This window comes from Callospermophilus lateralis, chromosome 1 (genome assembly GCF_048772815.1).
Source record: "Callospermophilus lateralis isolate mCalLat2 chromosome 1, mCalLat2.hap1, whole genome shotgun sequence".
NCBI lineage: Eukaryota > Metazoa > Chordata > Mammalia > Rodentia > Sciuridae > Callospermophilus > Callospermophilus lateralis.
The window spans coordinates 154,057,449-154,080,955 of NC_135305.1; the positions used below are offsets into that span (position 1 = coordinate 154,057,449).

The 23,507-nt window shown below is 34.5% G+C and overlaps 1 protein-coding gene across 3 annotated transcripts in view; it reads right to left on the minus strand.

The window, feature by feature from the left end:
- The window catches only part of Med13l (mediator complex subunit 13L), a 309,479-nt gene that overhangs the window by 57,680 nt on the left and 228,292 nt on the right, over positions 1 to 23,507 (minus strand). For all 3 annotated transcript variants that reach the window (XM_076855405.2, XM_076855448.2, XM_076855371.2), the window contains exons 5-7: positions 7,266 to 7,411; positions 4,351 to 4,545; positions 3,797 to 3,985 (exon numbers count right to left, since the gene is read on the minus strand). In XM_076855405.2, the coding sequence (XP_076711520.2) occupies positions 3,797 to 3,985; positions 4,351 to 4,545; positions 7,266 to 7,411 (530 nt within the window). The remainder of the gene's footprint in view (positions 1 to 3,796; positions 3,986 to 4,350; positions 4,546 to 7,265; positions 7,412 to 23,507) is intronic.

Here is a 23,507-nt window from a genome sequence, read left to right on the forward strand (position 1 = left end):
AACATCATAGGTAGCTGTGACTGAAATCTGTGTCAGGGTATTTTTTTATCCCCTTCTAACATTCTATTTCCCTAAAGGAACTGATTCAATCAAGAGTCAAAGCCATCAGGGAATACACTTACAGAGGCACATACTGGATATAACTTACAAGGAAGGGCTCACAATTGCAATATTAAAGATGTAAATGTGCATTGATTGCTTTGAATTTTAAAAACCGAACACAGCAAATGTTTCAAGGGAGAACAAAGCAGTAGAGGGAGCTTTATGCCCATTTAGCAAAACTGGTTGTGTAACAACAGCACACAGTGCCTGAGAAGGAGAAAGAACTTAATAGCACAGGCTTTTAACAAGGTCAAATTTCAAATTTGTGTGTGGAACTGTTTGTCCTCATGCCTGACACTATTTATGAAAGTTTAGTTCTAAAATACTGAAAAGGGTTGTCTTGACATTTTATGTCAGAGGATTAAAAATTCACTGGTTTCGCTCTAATAAGTTCACTTACTTTTCCAACTAAAATTGGTGTACAATCCATTTCTTTTCACTATGTCCACTGATGATACAAGTACTGTGTGAGTATTTTACTACTTCTGCCTCATACAAGACAAATAGTAAAGTCAATTTCTAATGTTAAATTATGATTTAATTACTTTCACTTGATTAAATAAATATATTGTGGGTTTTAGTCTCAAGAGAACAATGATACAAAACATCTTGACCAAAACAGTCCATTTAAGCACTCTGGAAAATCTCCACTCCTATTTGAAAAAGAAAGATGCAATCTTATAACACAAACTAAATATTCTTTGCATCAATGCAACACAACCATTACTCACAGCTGAATGGTCAGGCCTGGCTCTGCTTTTAAAAACAAAACCAAACCTAAATGTTTACATTCTAAAGAATTAACGCCCCGCCCCAAAGTACTGTTATATTACATTATATTAAGTGAGATCAATTAAAGGAGACAACAAATTTGGTCTTTCATTGCTACCTTTAAAGTTTTCTGCCTTGGTTCATTGTGCAATAGAATTCATTTCAATTTTATAATTGGTTTTCATGCCTATTACACAAACTAGGCAACTGAAGAAACAGAAGTAGATAACAAAGTCCTCATCCCCACACATCTATAAAGCAGCTAAAGAAGCTACATTCCCACAGTTCATGAGGGAGTAATTTATGACCCCAAAAGGAGAGGCAGAGGAAAACAAGCAACAGAGACTCTTCTGATTAAAGCTGGGTTAGTGCTTTTCAGTAGCACTTAATAACCATACTGAACTGTGGGTGCTATCTTACATAGACTTAAGGTTGTACTACAAGCTGGTAACTGCACATTGAATGTTGTTACCTCCAATTACCTCCATATATCAAACACAAGGGGCAAGTGGGTGCACCTATCCAGATAAGGCATGAATGATTTCACCAACTATTTGGCCCTCTTATACCCCTGCTAATCTAGGAGACCCTTGGCCATTTTAAGGGGTAAAATAATCCATTCTGTCCTGTATCTAGGAAAACACAGCAATGTTTAATGTTAGAGTGACTAGGATTCTTCTTGATGGTCCTAATTTATATTTTCAACATTCTGTTACTTCAAAATAAGGGGCAAATTCATTTTAGTCAAAGGATATCAGAGACTGAAACAGGAGGACCACGAGTTCAAAGCCAGTCTCAGCAACTTAGCGAGGCACTAAGCAACTCAGTGAGATCCTTTCTCAAAAATAAAAATATAAAATAGGACTGGGAATGTGGCCCAGTGGCCAAGTGCCCCTGAGTTCAATACCTAGTACCCCCGCCCCCCAAAAAGGGTATCAGAACCTTTTATTTCTCCAAGGCCAGCCATAATACCATACAAAAAAAATTGGGAGAGAAGGAATTTGAAGATTTAGAGTTATGAAGCCCACAATGAAACCCACCATAAACAAACCCTCTTCTTTTTGAACTGTGAAATTTAGAGTTCTGAACTAATCGGGTCAAGGCAACATATACACATCAATTCTAGTTGAATACAATTTCACTAAACACCTGACAAACAGATAAACAAAAAACTGATAAACTTAATAATGTTGTGCAATTATTAAAATCCAAACTGTGATATAAAACTAAAACTTTTCAAAATACTAGAATTTTGGAATTTATATAAATGTCTTCTCTATAATAATTATCACAGAAGATTGTACAAGTATTTTTGCTTTTTCAATTTAAAGTAGCCATAATAAAATAGTAGATGACAAAATCCTTTCACAAGGGATCATCCAAATTCTCTATTATATTAGACCTGTATGTACACTCATTCCTCTGAAGCCATGGGACTGTTTCCTAGACCCAATTCACACGCCGAAATTCATGGGTGCTCCAATTCCTTATATTAAAATGAAGCAGTGTTTGCACATAACCCACACACTTAAATAATTTCTAGATTACTTAAAATGCCAAATGCAATGTAACTGCTATGTAAATAATTGTTACACATTATTGTTTAGGGAATACGGACAAAGGGAAGAAAGCCTGTATGTGTTCAGTACAGACACAACTGTTTTTGCTTGAGTATTTTCAGTCTGCTACTGATCGAACCCACAGGTGAAGAACATGCAGGAAAAAAGGGCCAAATGCAAAATTTTTTCCCCACCACCTCAGCAAACAAATGGGCCTTTAAAAACTAAAACATAAATTAAAAGGGGGTGGGGGAGCGGAGACTACATGTTGTCCATTTCTGTCTCCCACATGGTATCTGCATAATTACTTCCAAGCAATTTAATAACTGCAATTCTAAGTACTGCTTTAAATATTCTGAACTTTCCATTTGTATACTTCTATATTATTTAAAAGTACTTTCATGTACCCTACTTAATACTTCTAACAATCCTGTAAAGCATGTTTTAAACAGAAAAGGAAACTGAGGTTCAGAATAAGTATAAGAATTAAATACAGTCATTCACCTTGAAAAATGTATGAGAGGACAATATCTATTCAATTACAAACTCTAGGGCTTTCCCTAAATATATTCACTAACCACAGACATTTACTGAATGCTCACTGTGTAGCAAATTCAGCAATTACCATGTAGGCATATATAGTGTTTGAATATTTGTTTTCACAGTTTAGAAGCCAAGACTTCATTTACTCTGATGTTCCTGCCATCATGGTCCACATTAGATGCCCATAAATAATCCTATTTCAGCTCAAGTATGATAAGTATACTTTCCTTAGTGACCAAATTTCCAATTAAAATGAGGTCACTACAAAAATAAAAAAGTTAATATAAGAAATACACTACTGAACAAAGAAAGCAAAAATGTTCCCAATTTAAACAATGATGGAAGACATTTCAAACTGTCAAATTTTTTCATATGTAATTAATATTTATTAATAATGAAACATACAACTGACAGGACAAAGGTCAGAACTCTGAGGTGATACACTAACTTTACAACAGAAAATATTATAACAGAAAGAGAAATGTCCAAGACATGTCCTTGGTTAGCATGGCCATCTGGGCAAAGATATAGATGTGTATACAGAACGTAGGAGCAACAATCAAACTATCCAGTTAAAGATACAATTAATTAATACATACACAACTAAAATCCTGAAACTTAAAATATTCTGTTTCAAGTTTTTTCTTCTCCATGTTGTAAAATCCCTAAATACTCTCTTACCTCCACCTCTTCTACCTGGAATCTCTTACCTCCATCTCTTCTACCTGGAATTTCTTGGTGGTGTTCACGTGTTCCATGGCAAGGGAGCTAGTGTCTTTCTGGGATCTCTTCCACCCAGGAGACTGCTCAGTCACACTCACCTGTGATAGCCTGCTCTGGAGAGGTGGGAGGGGTCAGAGGCATCCCACAGTTACTTGGGTCCTTCACACTACCAAGCCCCGGCTGCCCAACCGTAATATGGCCTCCAGCAGTGGCAACACTCTGAGGAACTGGGATGTCATTCTGAGAGATCAAAACAAAAGCTGAAGGGTAGACCATCCGAACACCACCTGTAAGGGAACAGAGTGAGGCCTGAGAAAGAGTTCACACAGGAAAGTCAAATTCACAATTCCTGGGGTGGGGTCAAAGTTCAATGGGAAACTGAAGTGCTAACAAAAGCGATATGTTTCATTCTTTCCAAAGTTAATAGCTGTTTGAACATGCACTCCAACCTGATGATAATAACATTTGGAATACAGGGACCATGGTTGCTTCAGGCAAGATAACTACTCGGCACATACCACTGTGTCAGGAGAATAAAAAATAAGATGGAAAAATTACAGATTGTTCCTGATGAACCTAAATGATTATCTTTTAAATTAAGGAAGATGAAGAAGATAGAATAAAGTTCTTTGGGCAAAATATTTTCTCTTACCAACAATTACTTCGACTGCCACGGGGAAATCATCATCATATCCTAACTCTTCTTCCTCTTTCAATTCCTCTTTCTTTTTTAGCACCATCGGGTAGAAATATTGCCATTCCTCAATCAATTTGCGGGTGGCTGGGTCTGACATTTTATATGCTTGGCCTGTTAGCGTGCCATTTAAGCCATATGGACTCACCAGTACTATGCAGGGAGAAGAGAACAAGCTACACATTAGAAGAAAAATTCTGCTTATGTGTGATGCTGCATACATTGTACTTTTAGGATAAAGCACAATACCATTTAATGTACATTGCATTTTATTTCTTAACATCTTTTAAAGTATGACTTTTAAAGATTTCTTATTTTGGTATTTATTTTTAAATGCCTCTCAAACTTATTTATTTTTGAGGAAAATCAGGCATCATATTATACTATCAAGTCTATCAACACATAATATATGTAAACTATCTGCATATTAAAACACATACACATTTGATAATGACCTATATAATGTGAATACTGAATATTCCATAACAGAAGAAAACTATTCAATATATAATGCCCTAAATCCACCAACTGAACACTCTGTGGTTACTGAGACTTCTTAAATATCTGTGGTAATCAGTGAAGAATATATAAATAAAACTTCTAATGACAGAAAAGGTTTAATATTCAGAGCTTGAAGTATAATGTTGACTATAATTTTAGTTATGACTATTTTGGAGGTCTGAAACAACTTAAAAACATGAAAATTTTATTTAACTCAAGATAAGGAACTCAAAGTCCTTCCATTTTCTTTAGTTTTTTATCTTACTATTATTTTCACTGAGTTAGACATGAAAATATAGTTGACATGTTACTGTGAGTAACCCAGTCAGTTCCTAGCCCCAGGGATTTAACCCCCCCAAAATACTTTTCAGGGTATAAAAATTACTATTATTTTAATCCTAAGTTTTATTTTTTTAAATAAGCATAGTTATTGGCATGTCCTTTTTGTTGTTTTTTTCCCTTAACAGTCTGGTGATTTGTCACATAAATCAAGAGAGGGGTATTAGTCATGAGAGATATAAACACCACCTACTTCTGGGGTCTTTCTGCTGTTCTTCAATGATCCAAATGGAATAAAACTACTGACTCCAACCAGCACTTAATCAAGGGGCTTGGGCTGGAGTTGTGGCTCAGCAGTAGAGCACTCGCCTAGCAAGTGTGAGACCCTGGGTTCAATCCTCAGCACCACATAAAAATAAATAAACTAATGGTAAATATTATATAATATAAATTATGTATGTAATATATAACTTATATATGTAATATATAACTTATATATGTAATATATAAATTATATATAATATATATAAAGAGCCTTTTATTTATTTTTTTTATTTTTTGCATTAGTCTACTAGGAAATTTTCATATTAATTTGTATAATCATGTTCAGCATAATTATATATAAGGCAGCACCTTCTACACCAACCACCACAGGAACTAAGCAGGAAAATGTCTCTCAGAAGTTTTCTATGATTTGAATATTAACAAACCACAAAGATTTAAAATTACTGGTCAATAGAGACCTGGCATTCCTAATATGATCTTTCCCCACTTACAAGATTAAAAGTCACTTCTCTCATGATTAGCAATTCCTTCTGTTATTATAATAAATAAATTCTTTTATTTTGACTAATAAAGTATAAGAAGAAGACAGATTATCCTCTGCATACTCAAGAAACCATAGTATTTAAGTCTGACAATCCATAATAGCATATATTACATAACTTATAAGTGTACATTTTGAGAACTCGATTGTTTTAAATTTTATTGTAATTCATACATTAAAAAAACAATTTACAGAAGGATAAAGTACATGTGTGTTTGAGTGGATGAGCTATCGATAATAATTGGGACATGAATAAATGAGAATTCAATGTTCCGATGTATATTGTTTTAAAAGGCTTAATTAACTTTAGGGCAAGAAACAGATTCATTTGTCAAGTTAGGTCAGAATAGTATGTAAAAAACAAAAAATAAAATATGAAAGCTAAATACTCTTTTTAGGCTGCTATAGTGATTAAAATATTTTAGTCAAGTCAGTTTAAATATCAGTGTTTTAAAAATTATATTGATCTAATAAGCCTATTTCAAACAGATATCTCTAGTAATAATATATTAATACTGAATCAAAAGATTTTTCTATAAGGCTGAACCTAATATTGTAACACTTTAAAACTATTACTAATAGAAAACTCTGAATTGCAAAGACAAAAATAAAGATTCAGAATTTTCAGTCAATAAAAAGGACATAAAGCTATTTTAGGATATCTAGGTGCTCAGGCTGAGAAATAATGAAAATATGAATGAACTAAGTAAAATTATTAACCAAAAACTTATTAACAGTGTAGCCCTACAATTAAAGAAAATAATAAAGATACTAACTGAAGAAACTATACCCTATATATCAACTCTAGAAATTTTACTTTTGGTTGAAATTTTACATACCAAGTTTAACAGTAATCTTTATTAAGTCATTATATTACTGTAACTTTGTTAACAAACACAGAGATGAAACCTTTTCATTTACAAAAGTTGTCAATACTCATTGGATTATATTTCTCAAATACTTATTGATTTATTTTGTTGTGAAATTCTCTACCTCATATTCTTTATTACAACTTCACATAAGACCATGTTATATATATGATATGCTTCCACAAAAAGCTAATAATACTTGTGAAACTAAGTTGTTCCTTTTTTCTTCAATAACTGACCCCTGTGCTTACCTTTCAAATACCCACTTAAGATAACACCTTCACCTGCAAAGCCTTCTGGGGCAAGATGGCTATCCACTTGATGGCCTGGTGGTGGGCATGCCAGTGGGGGTGGGGGGGGGGACACCATAGAGAGCAGGAACATCACTGATTGCTTACCTTGAAATGGTGCAGGTGAAGACTGAGCCATGTGTATATGTTCCTCACTGATCAAATAAATTGGCTGATGTTGGGCAATCTCCACACTTGTGCATACATTACTTTCTCCATGAAGAAAAAATGTAAACGCACAGGACAAATGTTCACTAAAAAAGGAAAAAGTTAGAAGTTAAACTTTAAATTTTGGTAGAAAACAGGTGCTAGAAACAGAAACTACAGAGGAGATACAGTTCTACTTTACCAGCCATCCAGCACAAAGCTGACCTCTTATCAACTGTGGACAACACATAAATTTCCATTTGATTATGTACTGATAATATAAGAAAATAATAACTTGTTCCCAAACTAAACTAAAGCTGCCAGACAAATCTGATAATTTAGATATGTTGCATTCTGATCTGCCCAAGATCACTGTGCAATATGATTTGCATAAAATCTAACTCCTATGTCAACTATAAACAAAGATCAGGAAAAATCAAACATTTTCTACCTTTCATGCCTAGTACATGGAAAGTAGTTAAAACTGTGTTAAGTCAAATTATGTGAGAAAACTAAATTTAAAAGGCTTATACACAATGACTGATGAACAAGATAAAAAGGCAAACTCCTGAGATGTCTGAACTGGCTCTTAACTGATTCTAGGGATAATGACAAAACAGTTGGCCTTTAGTAAAACAGAACAATAACATAAAATTTGCAAGTTTACAACATTATAATAAGGTTAAAACTGTTGATATAAAAACAGAAATTAAGAACACTGTTGTATATAATTTCCTAATATACAATTGTTAAGGTAATCAGTATCTAAAGAAACTGGTAATTTTATTATAGTTAATGTTTACAATTCACTTCTGATCACAAAAAAATTATTGAAGCATTCCACTTCTGTTTTCTACACAATGAGCTAAAAACTGATTTTTTTAAAAAAGGGAGTTTAGTAGAGAAAAATAATTTCAATACTACTATAGTAGCACATTCCTTCAAACTTGTTAACTTTGGCCCTCGGCCAGGCATAACAAATCCCCATTCCTCAAAATAGCTCATAAGAGCACTTGCCCAATAAACCAAAATCACATTACTAAACAAGGCCAGGAAAACACAATTTTTAAAAATCATCTCTAAGAAGTTGTTTCTGTTTAAAAGTTCTTTAATATATCATAAAGTATATTCTGAGTACTACTCATCTTTAAGTTTTATTTTTAATGTAAAATAATAACGCTTTAAAGAAAATGTGAAATGGAAGTGATAAGAATATCACCCTATCACACAGTGATATATACATATTCTTCTTTGATACATATATTGAAATACTGACTTTTTTGGTTTCACTAGAATAATGTGAAATTTCATCAATAGGACACATGCAGTCTTGGTATGGGTATTTAGTATAGCGCCAAGCAATATAGTAGCTAAAATTGGTGGGGAGAGGCAGGGGGTTTAAAACTTTGACACCATACTTCGAAGTTTCAAGTTCAGCAAATGAGGAAAATTTGCACATAACCTAAAGGTACATAGGAATCAAACAATAGTAATAGTAAAAATGTTCTTCCTTTATGATAATGACACTAGAAACACAATATTTCCAACACTCAACATGTATAGTATGTAATAGAACCAAAATACAGTTTTACTGATTATGGACTGGCTAATCTTTTAGCTATAAATTTTAGCCAAGGATTTGAAATGACTCATCCGTTTCTATCCCAGTATCCTGTGTATTCAATAACTTAATTTATAAGAAGCTGGTGGGAGTTCCAGACATAGAGTGTAGCTACAGAATATATTCTCTATTATGCTAACCTGTGTGTGAAAATAAACTCAACCAACATTTAGCTATCAACTAGTAAATACAAAGAATGATGCAAGCACCTATTTTTAATTTTGACAACTGTAAAAAAAGTTTAAAAGAGACAACTAAAAGAAAAAAGAAAAATGGCAAGTCATAATACAAATGTACCAGAGGCCATCAATAACTGTATACTTTCTGGCAAGTTACTGCATCTCTCTGATAATTTCCTTATAGGTAATAAGCAACTGTTAGCACAGACCGCCAGGCCCCCAGAGGTTCTGATTCAGGAGAATGGAGAGTGATGTGGGCTGGAGAGGCATTTCTAACAATTTCTCAAGCAATGCTGCTACTGTTTCAGGTCTAAGAACTACACTTACAGAATTACTGGATTTGAAAGTAACTAAAACCCTCTCTAGCAATTAAGTTCTATTTTTTTTTTTTTCCTGGTGATGACATGCAGTAAGAGGTCAGACAGAAATGACAATACTGATTCTAGGAAGTAGAATTTACCATTTCTAAAAATTTATGCTACAGATAAAACTACTGAGCAGTTTCTGATTACAACCCTCTCTTAATAGTCTGAATACAGCCAAAATAGCCATCAGTAGAAGACCTGTTAACTGAACTATGGCATATCCCTACATAGTAATATTGTGCAGCCACTTAAAAGGAAATGATCATACTACCATGGAAAAACCCCAACAAAAACTGTTAAGAGAAAGAAAAAAAACAAGATTCAAAATAATATGAATAATATACTTTCATTTTTATAAAATGAGAAAGGGGGGAAAATACATGCACAGGAATTTGCTTGTTAGTGACATAATTTTTTTTTTTTTCCAGGAACAAAAAGCCTTTAAAAAGCCTAGTAACACTGGGCTGCTTTGGGGAATGAAGGAGCATGATTAGGTGAGAGATAATTTACAATATTCTTTTGTATTGTTCAATGTGTGGCCACGTTACACAGAGAGCGATGGAGGGAGGATCAGAGGAAGCATCTGACTCCGTCCTCATGCAGTGTGCTTGCTGGCCCATTAGAGGAACCCATGATGCTTCAGCTTGTCATACCTGGCTCTTGGCTAAGATCATCACTGATTTTGATTCTATATCCAACATATTGGTTATCTGATCAGTAAGCCATCAATATCTTTATCCATGGCATTGCTTCAAACAGTGAAAACGATCACACCACCTTGTGATATACATTGGGAGAAAACTCCCAAGTTATAAATTTACCAGAGTGTTGTCACCCATTTACTTTTTCTTGTCCATAGACAATATCTAAAAGATATGTCACATCTTGATAAAATGAAGTTAGATAACAATCATACTTCTCTGTTCTAAAAAACCTATCTAAAAATCAAATTCAGGTGGTTTTATACAAAGTCTAGCTTCTCCTACTTTACATAAGACAAAAATAGAGCTAAAGAGTTTAGCTTATCCAATGACACATTTAGAGGCACAAGTGGATTAGCCTTCGAATTTAATGTTCTTTCCATTAGTTAGTTCATGTATAAACACAGTTGTTCATTTAAATTTCTACCAACTGATATTTTATATTGGTAAAATGAGATCAGATTTTAATAAACAGTGAAAATAGGGAACTCTACAAGTATAATTAAAGGCATATGATGATATAGAGAGGTATTTTAGAGTTAGAAGATAAATCTTTATTTCCAATTCCTTATCTATTCTTGCTGCTTTTCACCAATTACCCACTTTAACTTGAACCTTTTTTAATCACTCAACTCTGTTTCAGATACCCTCATTATTTGAAAATTGAAAGGGTCTTTTAGAGGTTATCAAAAGATCAGCCTTTAGATCAGAGGAAAGGCAGAGTATGAGCCAACGGGTCCAACAAGTTCAGAGCACAGCTGGGCAGATCTTGGGTCCTCCTCAGCACAGTGTTCACAGTGTATCCAAGACTTTCTACCTTAGAAACACTGCTTTGCTCCTATACAATACATCCTCTCATCAACATAAACACACACTACGCAATTTAAACCAGCCTCTGCATCAAGTCTACTATCTTCCCTTACTGTGGTAGTACAGATGATAGTACCAAATGATTATTCAGGATTCCAAACAACATAAGTTCACTCCAACTAAAATTGGAGCCTTGCTTTTTTTTTTTTTTTTTTTTTTTTTTGGTGGCAGTTCTGGGGATCAAACTCAGAGCCTCCTGCATGCTAGGTAAATGCTGTACCACTGAGCTACAACCCCAATGCCAGCCACACTTCTTGACAAGATATCACAGGTCTTTTCAACACTGATGATTCTCTTCTCTTTACTCAGCAAGTCTAGTCTGATTCAGGTAATTACTCAACTTCTTTCCCACCTCAAACACGTTTGCAATTAAACCCTATCTCACTTTTCCCCCAGAGTTCTAGATATTCCTTTTTCTTTGTGAAGCTGCTCCCATCCTCATCCTCTTCCACTTATAATCTTCATTCTTTCCTCCATTTGCTTCAGTAAAATCATCCAAAAGAATGAAAATAAAAGGTAGAAAATCATATGTTACACGAATCCTAACAAAAATAATACTAGTTTATAGAAATAAAAATAAATAAAACATGTTTTAAGCTTAAGTTCAGATTTAAAAAAAAAAACAGGAATTCAACAGGAAATTTAAACAATCATGAATGTATTACATATATCTTAAAAATATATGAAGATTTTTTTAAAAAGGTTAAGAAGAAAGTAATAGATTTGAAATTAATATTTAATATATTTTCCTCATAATTTAATAAGCAAGCTATTAAGAATACAAAAGTTTAGAATGAGAAACATATATACATGTGTGTATATGTATATATATGTTGGCTTTTCATAAACAGAGAACCAATTCTCTTTCCAAGAACACAAGAAAGGTCTCTTAAAATTGAATGGGTAATAGGACCCCAAACAAGTCTCAAATTTCAAAGAAATGATGATATCATATATATTACACACTCTCTAAAACAGTATGTTCTAGATAGACAGCAATAGCTTAAAAATAGGTTAAAATAAAATCCTTTTGTTTGAAAACCTAAACATGTACTCCCTAAATAAATCATAGGTTACAGAGGAAATCACAACAGAAATCTCAAAATATTTAAAACTAAATGAAACCAAAGTAATACATGTCAAAATCTGAAAGAAAACAGTACTAAGAGAATAATTTACATACCTAAATGCTGAGGGAAAAGTCTAATAATTCAAATCAAGAAGTTGAGAAACAAAAAAAAGTATAAACGAAATAAAAAAGAAGGATGAGAATAATAAAATCCAGTCTGACCTGACTATAACCATCCTGGGCAGTGACTGTAGCGCCTGCCTGAGTACCCCACTAGGCTTCCCAGGCAGGTCCCCAGCTTACTGTGAATGAAGGAAGCCTTTACTTCAGGTAGTGTGTGGAGCTTCACCACCAGACCTTTGTGCCCCGAGCGCCAGGAATGTGCCTGATTGACTTCTTTGATACGAGCTTGAGATAAATCAGGTAATTATGACTTGAATGAAAGTTATTTTTGTCCTGCCGACCATACAGTTCCCATCCCTCTGACTCAAACTCAAGTTCAGGAATACCCTGAACTTGTGACCATCCTAGACATTTTTCTCCCAGTAAGTTCCCAACATACTGAATTCTGTGCAATCTTGTATCTGTCACCTCTCTCTGGTTTCACCTTCCACCTAAAGCAGCCAATGCCCCCCCGTCCTTAGTGAGACCTTGTCTTAAAATAAAAATTATAATAGGGTGGGGATGTATCTCAGCTCAATCCCTACTATTGCAAAATAATAAAAAAATAATCATCCATCCATCTCAACACCAACTAAGAAGGGTTCCACAAACTTCCTAGACTCGATCAATTCTCTTATTCAAATTGTTTCAACAAATGACGTGATGGATTAACATCAGCAAATCTGATTGTACAACCATGCAGTAACAGATGAAGGAGAAAAAAAAATCAAAAACTTTATCTCAATACATAAAGAAAAAAGTATCAAATTTCAAAAAGATTAATAGTAATTATTAAAAATGATTCTCTGGAAATTGGGAGTTGAAAGGAACTAACTTAAACAGAGTAATTCTCTTGCTGACTGTTCAAACTTTAGAAGGATCCTCTTTAAAAAAAAAAATGGAACTAGACATGGGTATTTAGTCTTCTACACAACACTGTCTCAGATGTCCAATTCAATGCAATAAAACAAGAAAAAAGTGGTATAAAAATCAGGATGGAAGAAGTAACACTACATGTATAGATAATAAAATTCTCTAAAGTTCTCTAGGAAGATAATTCCCAGACTAACAGCACTAAAAAATAATTTAAAAGTTCATAAGGTTGGTAGAAGCAAAATCAGCAACTGTAAAACAAAATACTTACAAAACAATTGAAAAAATATACCCCATTAACAGTAGCAAAAAGTACTGTAAGATACATAGAAAATAAATCAGTACACGACATTTTATTCTTCTACAGAAAAATTTACAGAATATTCTGTTAAAGAATAAAATAGAAGATATAAAATCTTTTAAAAGATTCAACATATTCTTGGATATGAAGTAATATCATAACAACTAGGAGCTCTCCCTAAACTGATCTATAAAGTCAACACAATTCTTACCAATATATCAGCAAGTGGTTAAATAAACTGATTTTAAAATATATACAAAAGAACGCAATCAAGAAAAGCTGTCATAATTTGAAGGAGAACAAAATGAGAGACGTAACTTACCAGTATCATTAATATTTATTATTAAACCATAGTGATTGTGAACTCAAAAACCCAGTAAGCCTCAATGCCCTGTCCTACTTACCTTTCGACCAAATTGCCTATTAGTCTCTCCTCTGTTCTTCTCTCCATTCTAGCCCAATAAGCTTTCCACCACCCTTAAAATGACACAATCACTATTTAAGCTTGCTGTTCTTCTGCCTGGAACTCTTCTTCCTAGGTATCATTTCCTGCATGTTTTTCTTAAATGTCACCACATCAGAAAGGCTTATCTAACCTTACCACATAATTTAAAGTCACCCCCACAGCTCCCTTTTTTATTTTGCCCCTAGAGAGCTCATCGCTTTCTTTTTCTGGTACCTGAACCACATGCTCAGAGGTACCATGGATCTAAACTTGTTTATAAACACAGGCTTTCTCTGTATCATGTTCTTTCTAAGATACTGAAACAAAGGGAAATAGGGGAAAAGAGGGAGAGGAAGGGGAAGAAAGAAATAAAAGGAGAGGGAGGGGGAAATAAGAGAAGGAGAGAAGAAGAGGTAGGAGGAGGAGTATAAGTCTGTATGTGTCTGTGAGTTGGAGATCAATTGAACTTTGTTTTTCAAAAATCACATCAGAGAACATAATGATAGTATTGGAACACATTCATATTAAGGATTTTAAAAGCAAACCAAATGCTGGGATAATTATTTTACAACTAATACACACCTGGGCTTACTTTTGTTCATAGAATGTCATTTCAAGTGCCCTATACAAATACCATTGATAGAGAGGTGATCATACAGCAATTTATTAAGCTTTTTTCAAATAATAAATTATTTGAATATAACATGACTTAGGGAAATTTATTAATGCTTACACCCCTTCACAGTAGGTGCTTTATTATCATATTTCATCTTTGATCTGAGCATCAAAGATCTGTTTCTTTCAGAATCAAACTAAGAAAAAGGCCACTGAAATATTTTGTTTCAAAAGTAACTCCTTGGTAAATATAGCACTATCAATTGTGAGTAATCAAATTTCCTGGCTCCTGCCTCATAGACATCAGGGTTTTAAATAATATATTTATATTTCTCTAAAGTAGGAATCATGAGTTATACAAATATGAAAGGACAATGACTAGAGAAATTCCTTCTACTAGTTGAGTGAGTAGCTAGGCAGAGCCGAACTCTAAACCCTCCAGGGCATCCTGGAATGGAGGTGAACAGGAAGCCCTGGCTCCCAGGGTTGGTATACTCTGAGCTCCCTCTCCAGCCTCCGCAGGGCCCTCTCTGTCATGCGATATCATGTATCATTCTGTACCCAATACAATGTAAAGAATGCCACATTTCTATAAGAAATGACTCAAATCCATGAGAAGGGGAGGGCTAGCAAGATAAGTTCTCCTATAGTTTATAAAATATAATATAATCTATCTTACCGTCCTAACCAGCTGAAAGTCTATTACTTGGGGCTGGGGATGTGGCTCAAGTGGTAGCGTGCTCGCCTGGCATGCATGTGGCCCGGGTTCGATCCTCAGCACCACATACAAACAAAGATGTTGTGCCCGCCAAAAACTAAAAATTAAAATTAAATATTAAAATTCTCTCCCCTACCTCTCTTTAAAAAAAAAAAAAAAAAAAAAAGTCTATTACTTACAGAGGTCCAGTAAGTAAAACTGAAACTATATTACAATAGGGAAAGAAATCTGGTTCCATTTTATCCTGCCAGCTTTATCTCTTACTACATCAATTCATAAGTCTAATTTGTTTCCTTCATATGGCTTATAATAATCGCAATTATTTAACTTATTTTGATAGTCTCTCCTTAAGGAAGAAACAATGTCTATCCCACTATCCTCTGTATTGCAAGCACCAAGCAGAGAATACTACACATAGCACTTAACAGCCACCAAATGGATGAATGCAGTTTTAGTTAAAACTGAAAATTAGTTTACCTTTTTTTCAGAAAGTTCCATGATAGGACGAGCAAGAACAACTGATAAATGCAGTGAATACCTTAAAAGTGAGAACTAGTTATTAATAGGAGGTAGCAAGTATGTAATTTCCAGTTATTTTATTAAAAGGCACCTTTTAAGGCTGTTTAATTGGCATGGGTGCAACTGGGGTAATTGGGAAAGGAGTTGCATAAATGCAAAAAAGGAAGGACTGGTATTCCAGATCATTTTATTCTCATACAATATTCTAACTATTATTTTTTTAAAAAAAAGATACTTTCACTTCTTAGAGTGAGTTTTCAGAATGCAACTATTACATGTGCTTTCAAAAATGTATTATGAATATTAATAAACTCCTGTTCTTTTCATGGTGTAAAAGTGTTTTGATAACAGAGTCACAATGCAGAATGCATTTAGATAATTTTATCTAAATGCTTTCTGTGTTATGAACTTATCATCTTAAGATTTTCCAAGTTGTCATTAACTAAACCTCTTGCCAGAAGCAATTTGCCTCTTTATAGATTCTCATCTGGGAATATTTTCTAATGTTAACTTTATGGTTTCCTTTCCTTAAAAATATTCAGTTTATTCTGGCAGCCCTCACAAAGACTATATGTAGATCTTTGCTCACAAGTATACTGTTTTCTCTTATTCCATAGGCCTTAACTTTTATCTCCATTTCAAAAGAGAGTGGCATTATAATATCCAAATAATAAGATTTGCTTATATTATTTAAAATTTTTTTGAAACACTTTTACTATTTCATGTATCTTCACATTAAATTATAAGGTAAATCTGATTAAAAGGCCAATTAAAATGTCCAGGGAAAGTTACTCATGCATATCTTTAAATGAAAGATAGTATAGTACTTTATTCTAACCATTGAATTAGCATTAGAGTACTATGAATAATCACCCTCCTATGAAAAAGTTACCAATTACATTGTTAAATTCAAAATTGTGTCATTGAATACTTCACCTACATATACAAAAGTGTTCTCTCTCTCTCTCTCTCTCTCTCTCTCTATATATATATATATATATATACACACACACACACACAAACACACACACACACACATAATCCATATGTATATATAATCCACACATGTGTACAGAGACACACACACACACACACACACACACACACACACACACAAATGAGCACAATTAGATTGCTCTTTGTTGCCCTTCCCTGGCAGTAAAATTGGCACTTGGATGGTACATTAGTTCTTCCAGATCACAATCCACTATTCCTGCAGTGGTGCCAGAGCAGAAGCAGTGTGCCTGTGTTAATACAAAAGCAGTGCCTTAGTGTACTAAAGGACTTAATGCTCCTCCCTGGGTACCTCACTCACTAAAAGCAAGTAACAGTGAGAAGAGGCTGTGACTCAAATGTAACCTTGATTCAAAATCTAGAAGAGTTTGAAGGTTTAAAGATGCCAAAATAGACATAAGGCTATTTTAGTCAGAGATGTGTATGTGTGCTTGAAAAACCAGAAGTGAACATACACAAACTTTGAGGCTTATGAAAGTCATCTTATTAATGTCTCCCTTGAGGTTACTGAACTAGGCCAGATTATCTAGTCACAGTCTGGACAGCTCTTCAAAAATTCAACAGGAGTGTGGCTGGAAGAATATATAGATTAAAGTGACATTTATTTTAGGTAACCCAAAACCACCAACGTACTTTCATTGCTCACTTTAAGACATGCTTGGAATTTTTTTTTTTTTTTTTTTTAAGCAAAAAACAAAACCTTTCATCCTTTTTTTTTTTTTCCTGCAGGTGTTGGGGAGGGTTCCCCATTTGAAAGACAGAAACAAAGGGTGGGGGATACAGAGGGACTGATAGAGAACCACATTAATTTTTCTCATTAAAAACTAGGCGGATTAAATGAAAGCTTGTATACCAACAATGCCAGCAGCATACCTGGATCACAGCAGGTCATAGGTTAGTAGGAAAAAGCAAAAGAAAACGTATCTGATTCTTTATTTATCCATGAAGAAAGTAAAGTTTCAGGAAGTTCATTTAATTTCACAGGGTAGCAGCATAGCCCTGAGACCTGAAGTCTGGACTTTTCCCACAGTAGAATACTGCTGAGGCAGGACAGAAGATGAACATATTTAAATTCAAAATAATCTTCAATGTTTTCTGTTTTTAATATCAAAAATTTAATCTACTCTGAATACTAAGATCCAGTCTATACAGCTCTATGTACAGGTTACCAACAGGTACTTATATTAACTCAAGCCTAAGTTATTGTCAAGTTTTTACAGAATTCTCTTAACAAAATTAAATACCTAATGCTGAATGGACAGAAAAAAAAAAACTAGGCACTGTATACTGTGAATATACTTTATAAACAGAATTACGAAAAATTGTGCTGTGAATGGATACTTATGAATGTAATGCATTCCACTATTGTCATGTATGTAAGAAATAAATAAAAATAATAATAATAAAGGATTCACAGGCACTGAAATGAGTCAGCTAGATCTGTCTGAGTCGCTGACTAAGAACACAAACTAGCCTGTCTCCATAGCACCCTACTGCTAAACTAAAATGTTGGATCTTCCTAAATTACAAAATATATTTTTATAGTATATCTTAAAATCATGAAATGTTTGCTTATGTTTAACAAAAACATCCAACCATTATGACAGATTGTGACACCCATGGGGAGTGTGAGTGGCAGTCATAGTGAAGTTCTTGCCAGCTTAAAAAATATGTAGGGACAGACCTCTGACATCTGCCTAGATTCCCATACCCAGCTCGCCAGCAGAAGTGACCTGCCAAGAAAGCATAAGCAGATGGGAGTTCCAATATGCTACCATTCACCAGGTAAACAACAACAAGGAGGACTTCACCTCTATAGTCAAGCAAACAGCAGCAGAGAAGCAAGCCTATTTAACAAGTCCTGGGACTCCCCGGGAGCCTTGGTCTGCATGGCATGTTGCTTCCCCACACCCCACTAGCTGCACTTTCCATCACAGATGGATGTGAACACTTACTCTTCCTTCTATCCATATTTCCTCATCTGATTTTTCTACCTCATTCCATTTATTAAATGTAAACTACTTTAAATACATTTAGAATGAGATGAACCATGAAAAAAAAAAAAGAGAGAGGGAAGAATTAGATTTATTTTCATTCTCACTCTCCCCTAGAACTCTAAGAAATTAATAGTGTTATTTATTTCACAGAAGCTGATACATAAATGAAAAAATACAACATCATGAAATTACTTCTTGTCCCTATTCACTGTAACAGTCCCAGTTACATTTTTTACAATATTGCCTACAGAAAACAATGCCAGAAAGAAATTTACCTTTTGAGATAACTCTATTTCAGAGGTAGCAGCTGACACTCACTGTGGCTTGGCAAGTTCTTTAAAGGCTTTCCAACATTTGGCATTTGCCCGCCAGAGAGCAGAGCCTTTCATACTCAGCACTGTTGCAAAATGTCTCACTCACCAGTACTCAAAGGAGGTCACAGTTTTCCAGCAAAGGGGAAATAAAATTGGATCTGACACTTATTTGGTAGAATGCTGTTATCAGCAAGTATTTATCTTCCATACTCTTCTCATGCCACAGGGCTACACTAGAAGCTAGGCTTTCTCTTTCTTTAATCAAAACACTGTGCAGCCTTCAATCAATAGCATTGCTCAGGATCTCAACTCCCCTATCTCTAATATAAATCTGATGGCTAAAACCAGCAGAAAATAAACATAAGATGCTTTTCTTACAGCCTATGTAAAGACAATGGTCACTGGGCACTTTACAATATGTAATACAAATGCTAAATAGAATTACTTTGATTCTTAGGAAGTAAAAGTAAATTCAACTGACAGAATATACAGGAAGAAATAATTTTTTTAAAAAAAAAAAAGAATATACAGGAAGAGTGGGATATTGGAACCAGCAGTCATTCAATATAAGGATGGCATGAGCATCTAGGTAAAGGAACAAACAGAAAATACAAATCAGGTGATTTAGCACCTGGAAAGCTGTTAAATACTCCAGGGATACCCAATAAATACAAACTCTTCAAACTATCCTCATGTGTACATTCAATGACAGTCATATATAATCAGCATCTGATCACTATAAAAAAAAAAAAAACAAATGGTTCAAATTACCAACACTTATATTTTTTGAAAGCATTAATTTCTAAAAGTTTTAGAAATGAAAGATTCTGACAGAGAACTTCCTGGCATTCGTTATTAAGAATCAGTAGCTTAAGCAACTTTCAGTTCACTCAACAAACGTGCAAGCACTGGCCCAAGCACCAAGTGCAATACAGTGAGAAAGGCCCAGAGCCCTGGTTCTCAAAAACCTGCACTCTGCTGGGGCAGAAAGACAGGTTCAAAATCATTTAGAAAATAATTTCATAAAAATAAATTTAAAAAAAAAACAAACAAGATTCTGTGTTTAAGCATGGCATGGCAGTGGAGGGAACAAAAGAAGAGAAGACACATAGACAGGAAGGCTCCTTTGAGGAGGTGAAAGTGTGAAGCCAGCTCTGGTGAGATCTAAGAGAAATGAATAGTAAATACCAAGGCAGGCCCTAGGTAGAGGGAACAGTTTAATGTGTCTGGGGAACAGAATGGGCGCCGTGTTCAAACTTATACATAGGAGAGAGAGGCAGATGAAATGATGTTAGAGAGGTGAACAGGGGCCAGATCACAGAAGTCTTTAAACAATGCAAAAGAGCTTGAATTTTATTCTTAATACCCTGATAGACCCCCCAGAGGATTTAAAGAAAGCAATTACCATGGTATCATTTCTATTTTGAATGGATTACTTTAGTTGCCATTTATTGTGAAGGAGTAAGGGCAGAAATAGGGAGAACAGCTAGGATGAGAGCTCATGTGAGAAGCAAGTGTGCCTTAGATTGGGAAGGAGACATAGAACAGAGCCACAGATTCAAGATACATTATAGAAATAGAACTGACAGGACATGCCAGCAGTTGACATCAGGCAGGAAGTCAGACACATTAGTGTGGAATTAAGGAAAGAGGTCAGGGCAAGACACCAACATCAGGGAAACATTCACTCAGACAGTACTGCAAATCACAGAGAAAAATGGCAGCTCTGAGGTCTGACTATGAAACTGCAGATTCAGAGAGAAGACATACATCTCAATCACTGCCTTCCCACCCTCAGGTTCTTCCAAGAGAGGTGGGGAAGAGGTTTTGTGTGTGTGTGTGTGTGTGTGTGTGTGTGTAGACACACATGCACACATGTTATAGGTTATATGTATATATGTGTTACATATATGTACATATATATGTAACATATATGTATATTACTAAGCTAGTATGTGACACACATCTAATAGTTCTCCTAATGACGGATAAAGAGAACCAAAAAAGATGACATTTTTCTTTTTCTTTGTTTTTTGTGACAGAAACTTAACTCTACTGCACAAACACACACTTCCATTTGGGGTTCATTTAATTTAGATAAATCTAATTAATTAATTCATATATTCTCCTTATAAACTATGTTGCTAAAGAGGAAGATTCACTTAATAACAAAACGGCTGAAAACAAATAATAAAATTATATAATACTATTTGAATCAAAATGTTATCTGAATGATACCAGGTTTTCTAATTAGTAATCATACCTACAAATCTGATTAACAACACAACCTAAAGAGTAAGTAATAATAAATGAAATAATCATGCAAGCTATTTTACATTAAATTTAGAGATTTCCACTTACAGCAACTTTCTTCCTTCATAATGCTAACAAAGGTGGAGAAGAAAAGTGATAGTCATTGCTTTTCTCTGGATAAGCCTGGTCATTCATTAGATATATCACTGTCTGACTCTGACAAAATTTTATCTACTAATATAAGCTCATTTCAGACTGGAAATCAACCTAAGCTTCTATCAGTTCAATGAACAAAACATCAATGTATGAATTTGTTAAAGGGTGAAGAAAGAGACTATGCCCTCCTAATTCAATAATATTTAAAAGGAAAAAAAATCAATTTGGATCATCAGCAAATAAGTGTCATGATTCCTAACTTATAATTTGGCCTGACTAAAATCATCACAAAGTCAAAGGAGAGTCAAATGGAATTTGTCAAAGACTAGATTTGTAACATAATATTTCTAAGGAAGCTTGTAGTAAATCATTAATTATCAACTACACAAGTTCATTACTAGTGAACAAATATTTTATTGTAACTATTATTAAGGTAACCCCACCTTTTTCCTAATGAAAACTAAATATTATTATTGTAAGCAAGCAGATTTTAAGGCAACACAGAGCTGTATCAAGTGCAGACAACATGATTTACTTATTAAATTTTAAGCAACAACTTAACTGAAACAATGTCCAGCTAGTGAAAAATTTTCAACCCAAGTGCATGCAGACAATAAGCCTAAAAGTCAATTCTAGCTTGTATAACTTCAGAACACCCCAAAGAAGAACTAGAAGGGGTTTTAACTAGTAACAAGATGGAACTCCAGAGGGGCAAAAGCAGCAAAGGCACTCCTAAGACGCCCAGATGAACTGGATGTGAAGCAGTCACAGCACTGATGCTTGGGGTAGGGAGACAGAATCCTCATGAAAGGCTGCTTTTCAAGTCCATCTTTTCCTGAAAAGTTGGGGTTTAGGAAGTCTTTATTATTAATGAACAAGAACTCTATATATCAGACAGGTTGGAGCAGAAAATGTTAAAAATCACCAATTATCCTGGGAGCAGTGGCACATGCCTGTAAACCCAGCAACTTGGGAGACTGAGGCAGGAGAAGCACCACAAGTTCAAGGCCATTCTCAGCAACCTAGCATGGAGGCCCTGTCTCAAAATAAAATATATAAAAGGGCTTGGGATGCAGCTCAGTAGTAAAGTGCCCTGGGTTCAATCCCTAGTGCATGCACTCGCATGTTGAGTGAGCACACACACACCAATTAAGAACAAGGGAGCTACAAAATCTGTTCTGCTCCAGCTTTATCTTGGAATGTTCAGTTTAATTCTGGATGCTACAGTTTAAAAGGATACTGTGTGCAAAATGAAACACATCAAAAATAAGTAGGTAGATTAATAGCTAGAAGAACTTTAAACCAACCTTTATGACAAGTGAAGGTAGTGGACATATTTAACCAAAAAATAAGGCAATTAGAGAAAAATATAAAGTCTTTAATGCACAAGTTATATTCAAGTATACCATGCCACAAAACCTATTTTACTTAGCAATGTATTTTACAATCATTGCTGGAATAGTATACAATCTCCCTGATAGTAACAAATATTAGTTTTACATATTGATCAAAATATGGAAATACACTGGTCAATACTGCTAGAAGTTTAGGAACACCAGCCAAATACAGTGGATATAGACCCTAGAGAAAAGCTGACTTCATTCACTATTAAGACAACTTTCTAACTGGGCTTTAAAAGAAAAATTGGCTAGCAGGAAAGGCAGCATACCTGTTATCCTTAAAAGTGTGGGAAAGAAACAAGCACATTAAGAGTACAGGGACAGGAGGATCTTTGACAGGGCTTCAGTCCTCACATCCCAATAATCTGTACCTTGATTATCACACAAACTGCACCTGTTTTAAAATAGCCCAAGTGGACTGATTACACAGAAAGAAAGGAAATACTGAAAGCCAACGTCCATCAAGTTATAGGGAGAGCAACAGGGTAAAGATACAGAGAAAACATTATTCTGAAACCTGAAATTCATATTGTTATTAAAGCTACAAATACATTAATTCTGAAATCAGTCCCTTGTGCTAAACTTTTCTGCTCTTGTTTTACCATCAGAATTACTATTTAAAAAGCATAAT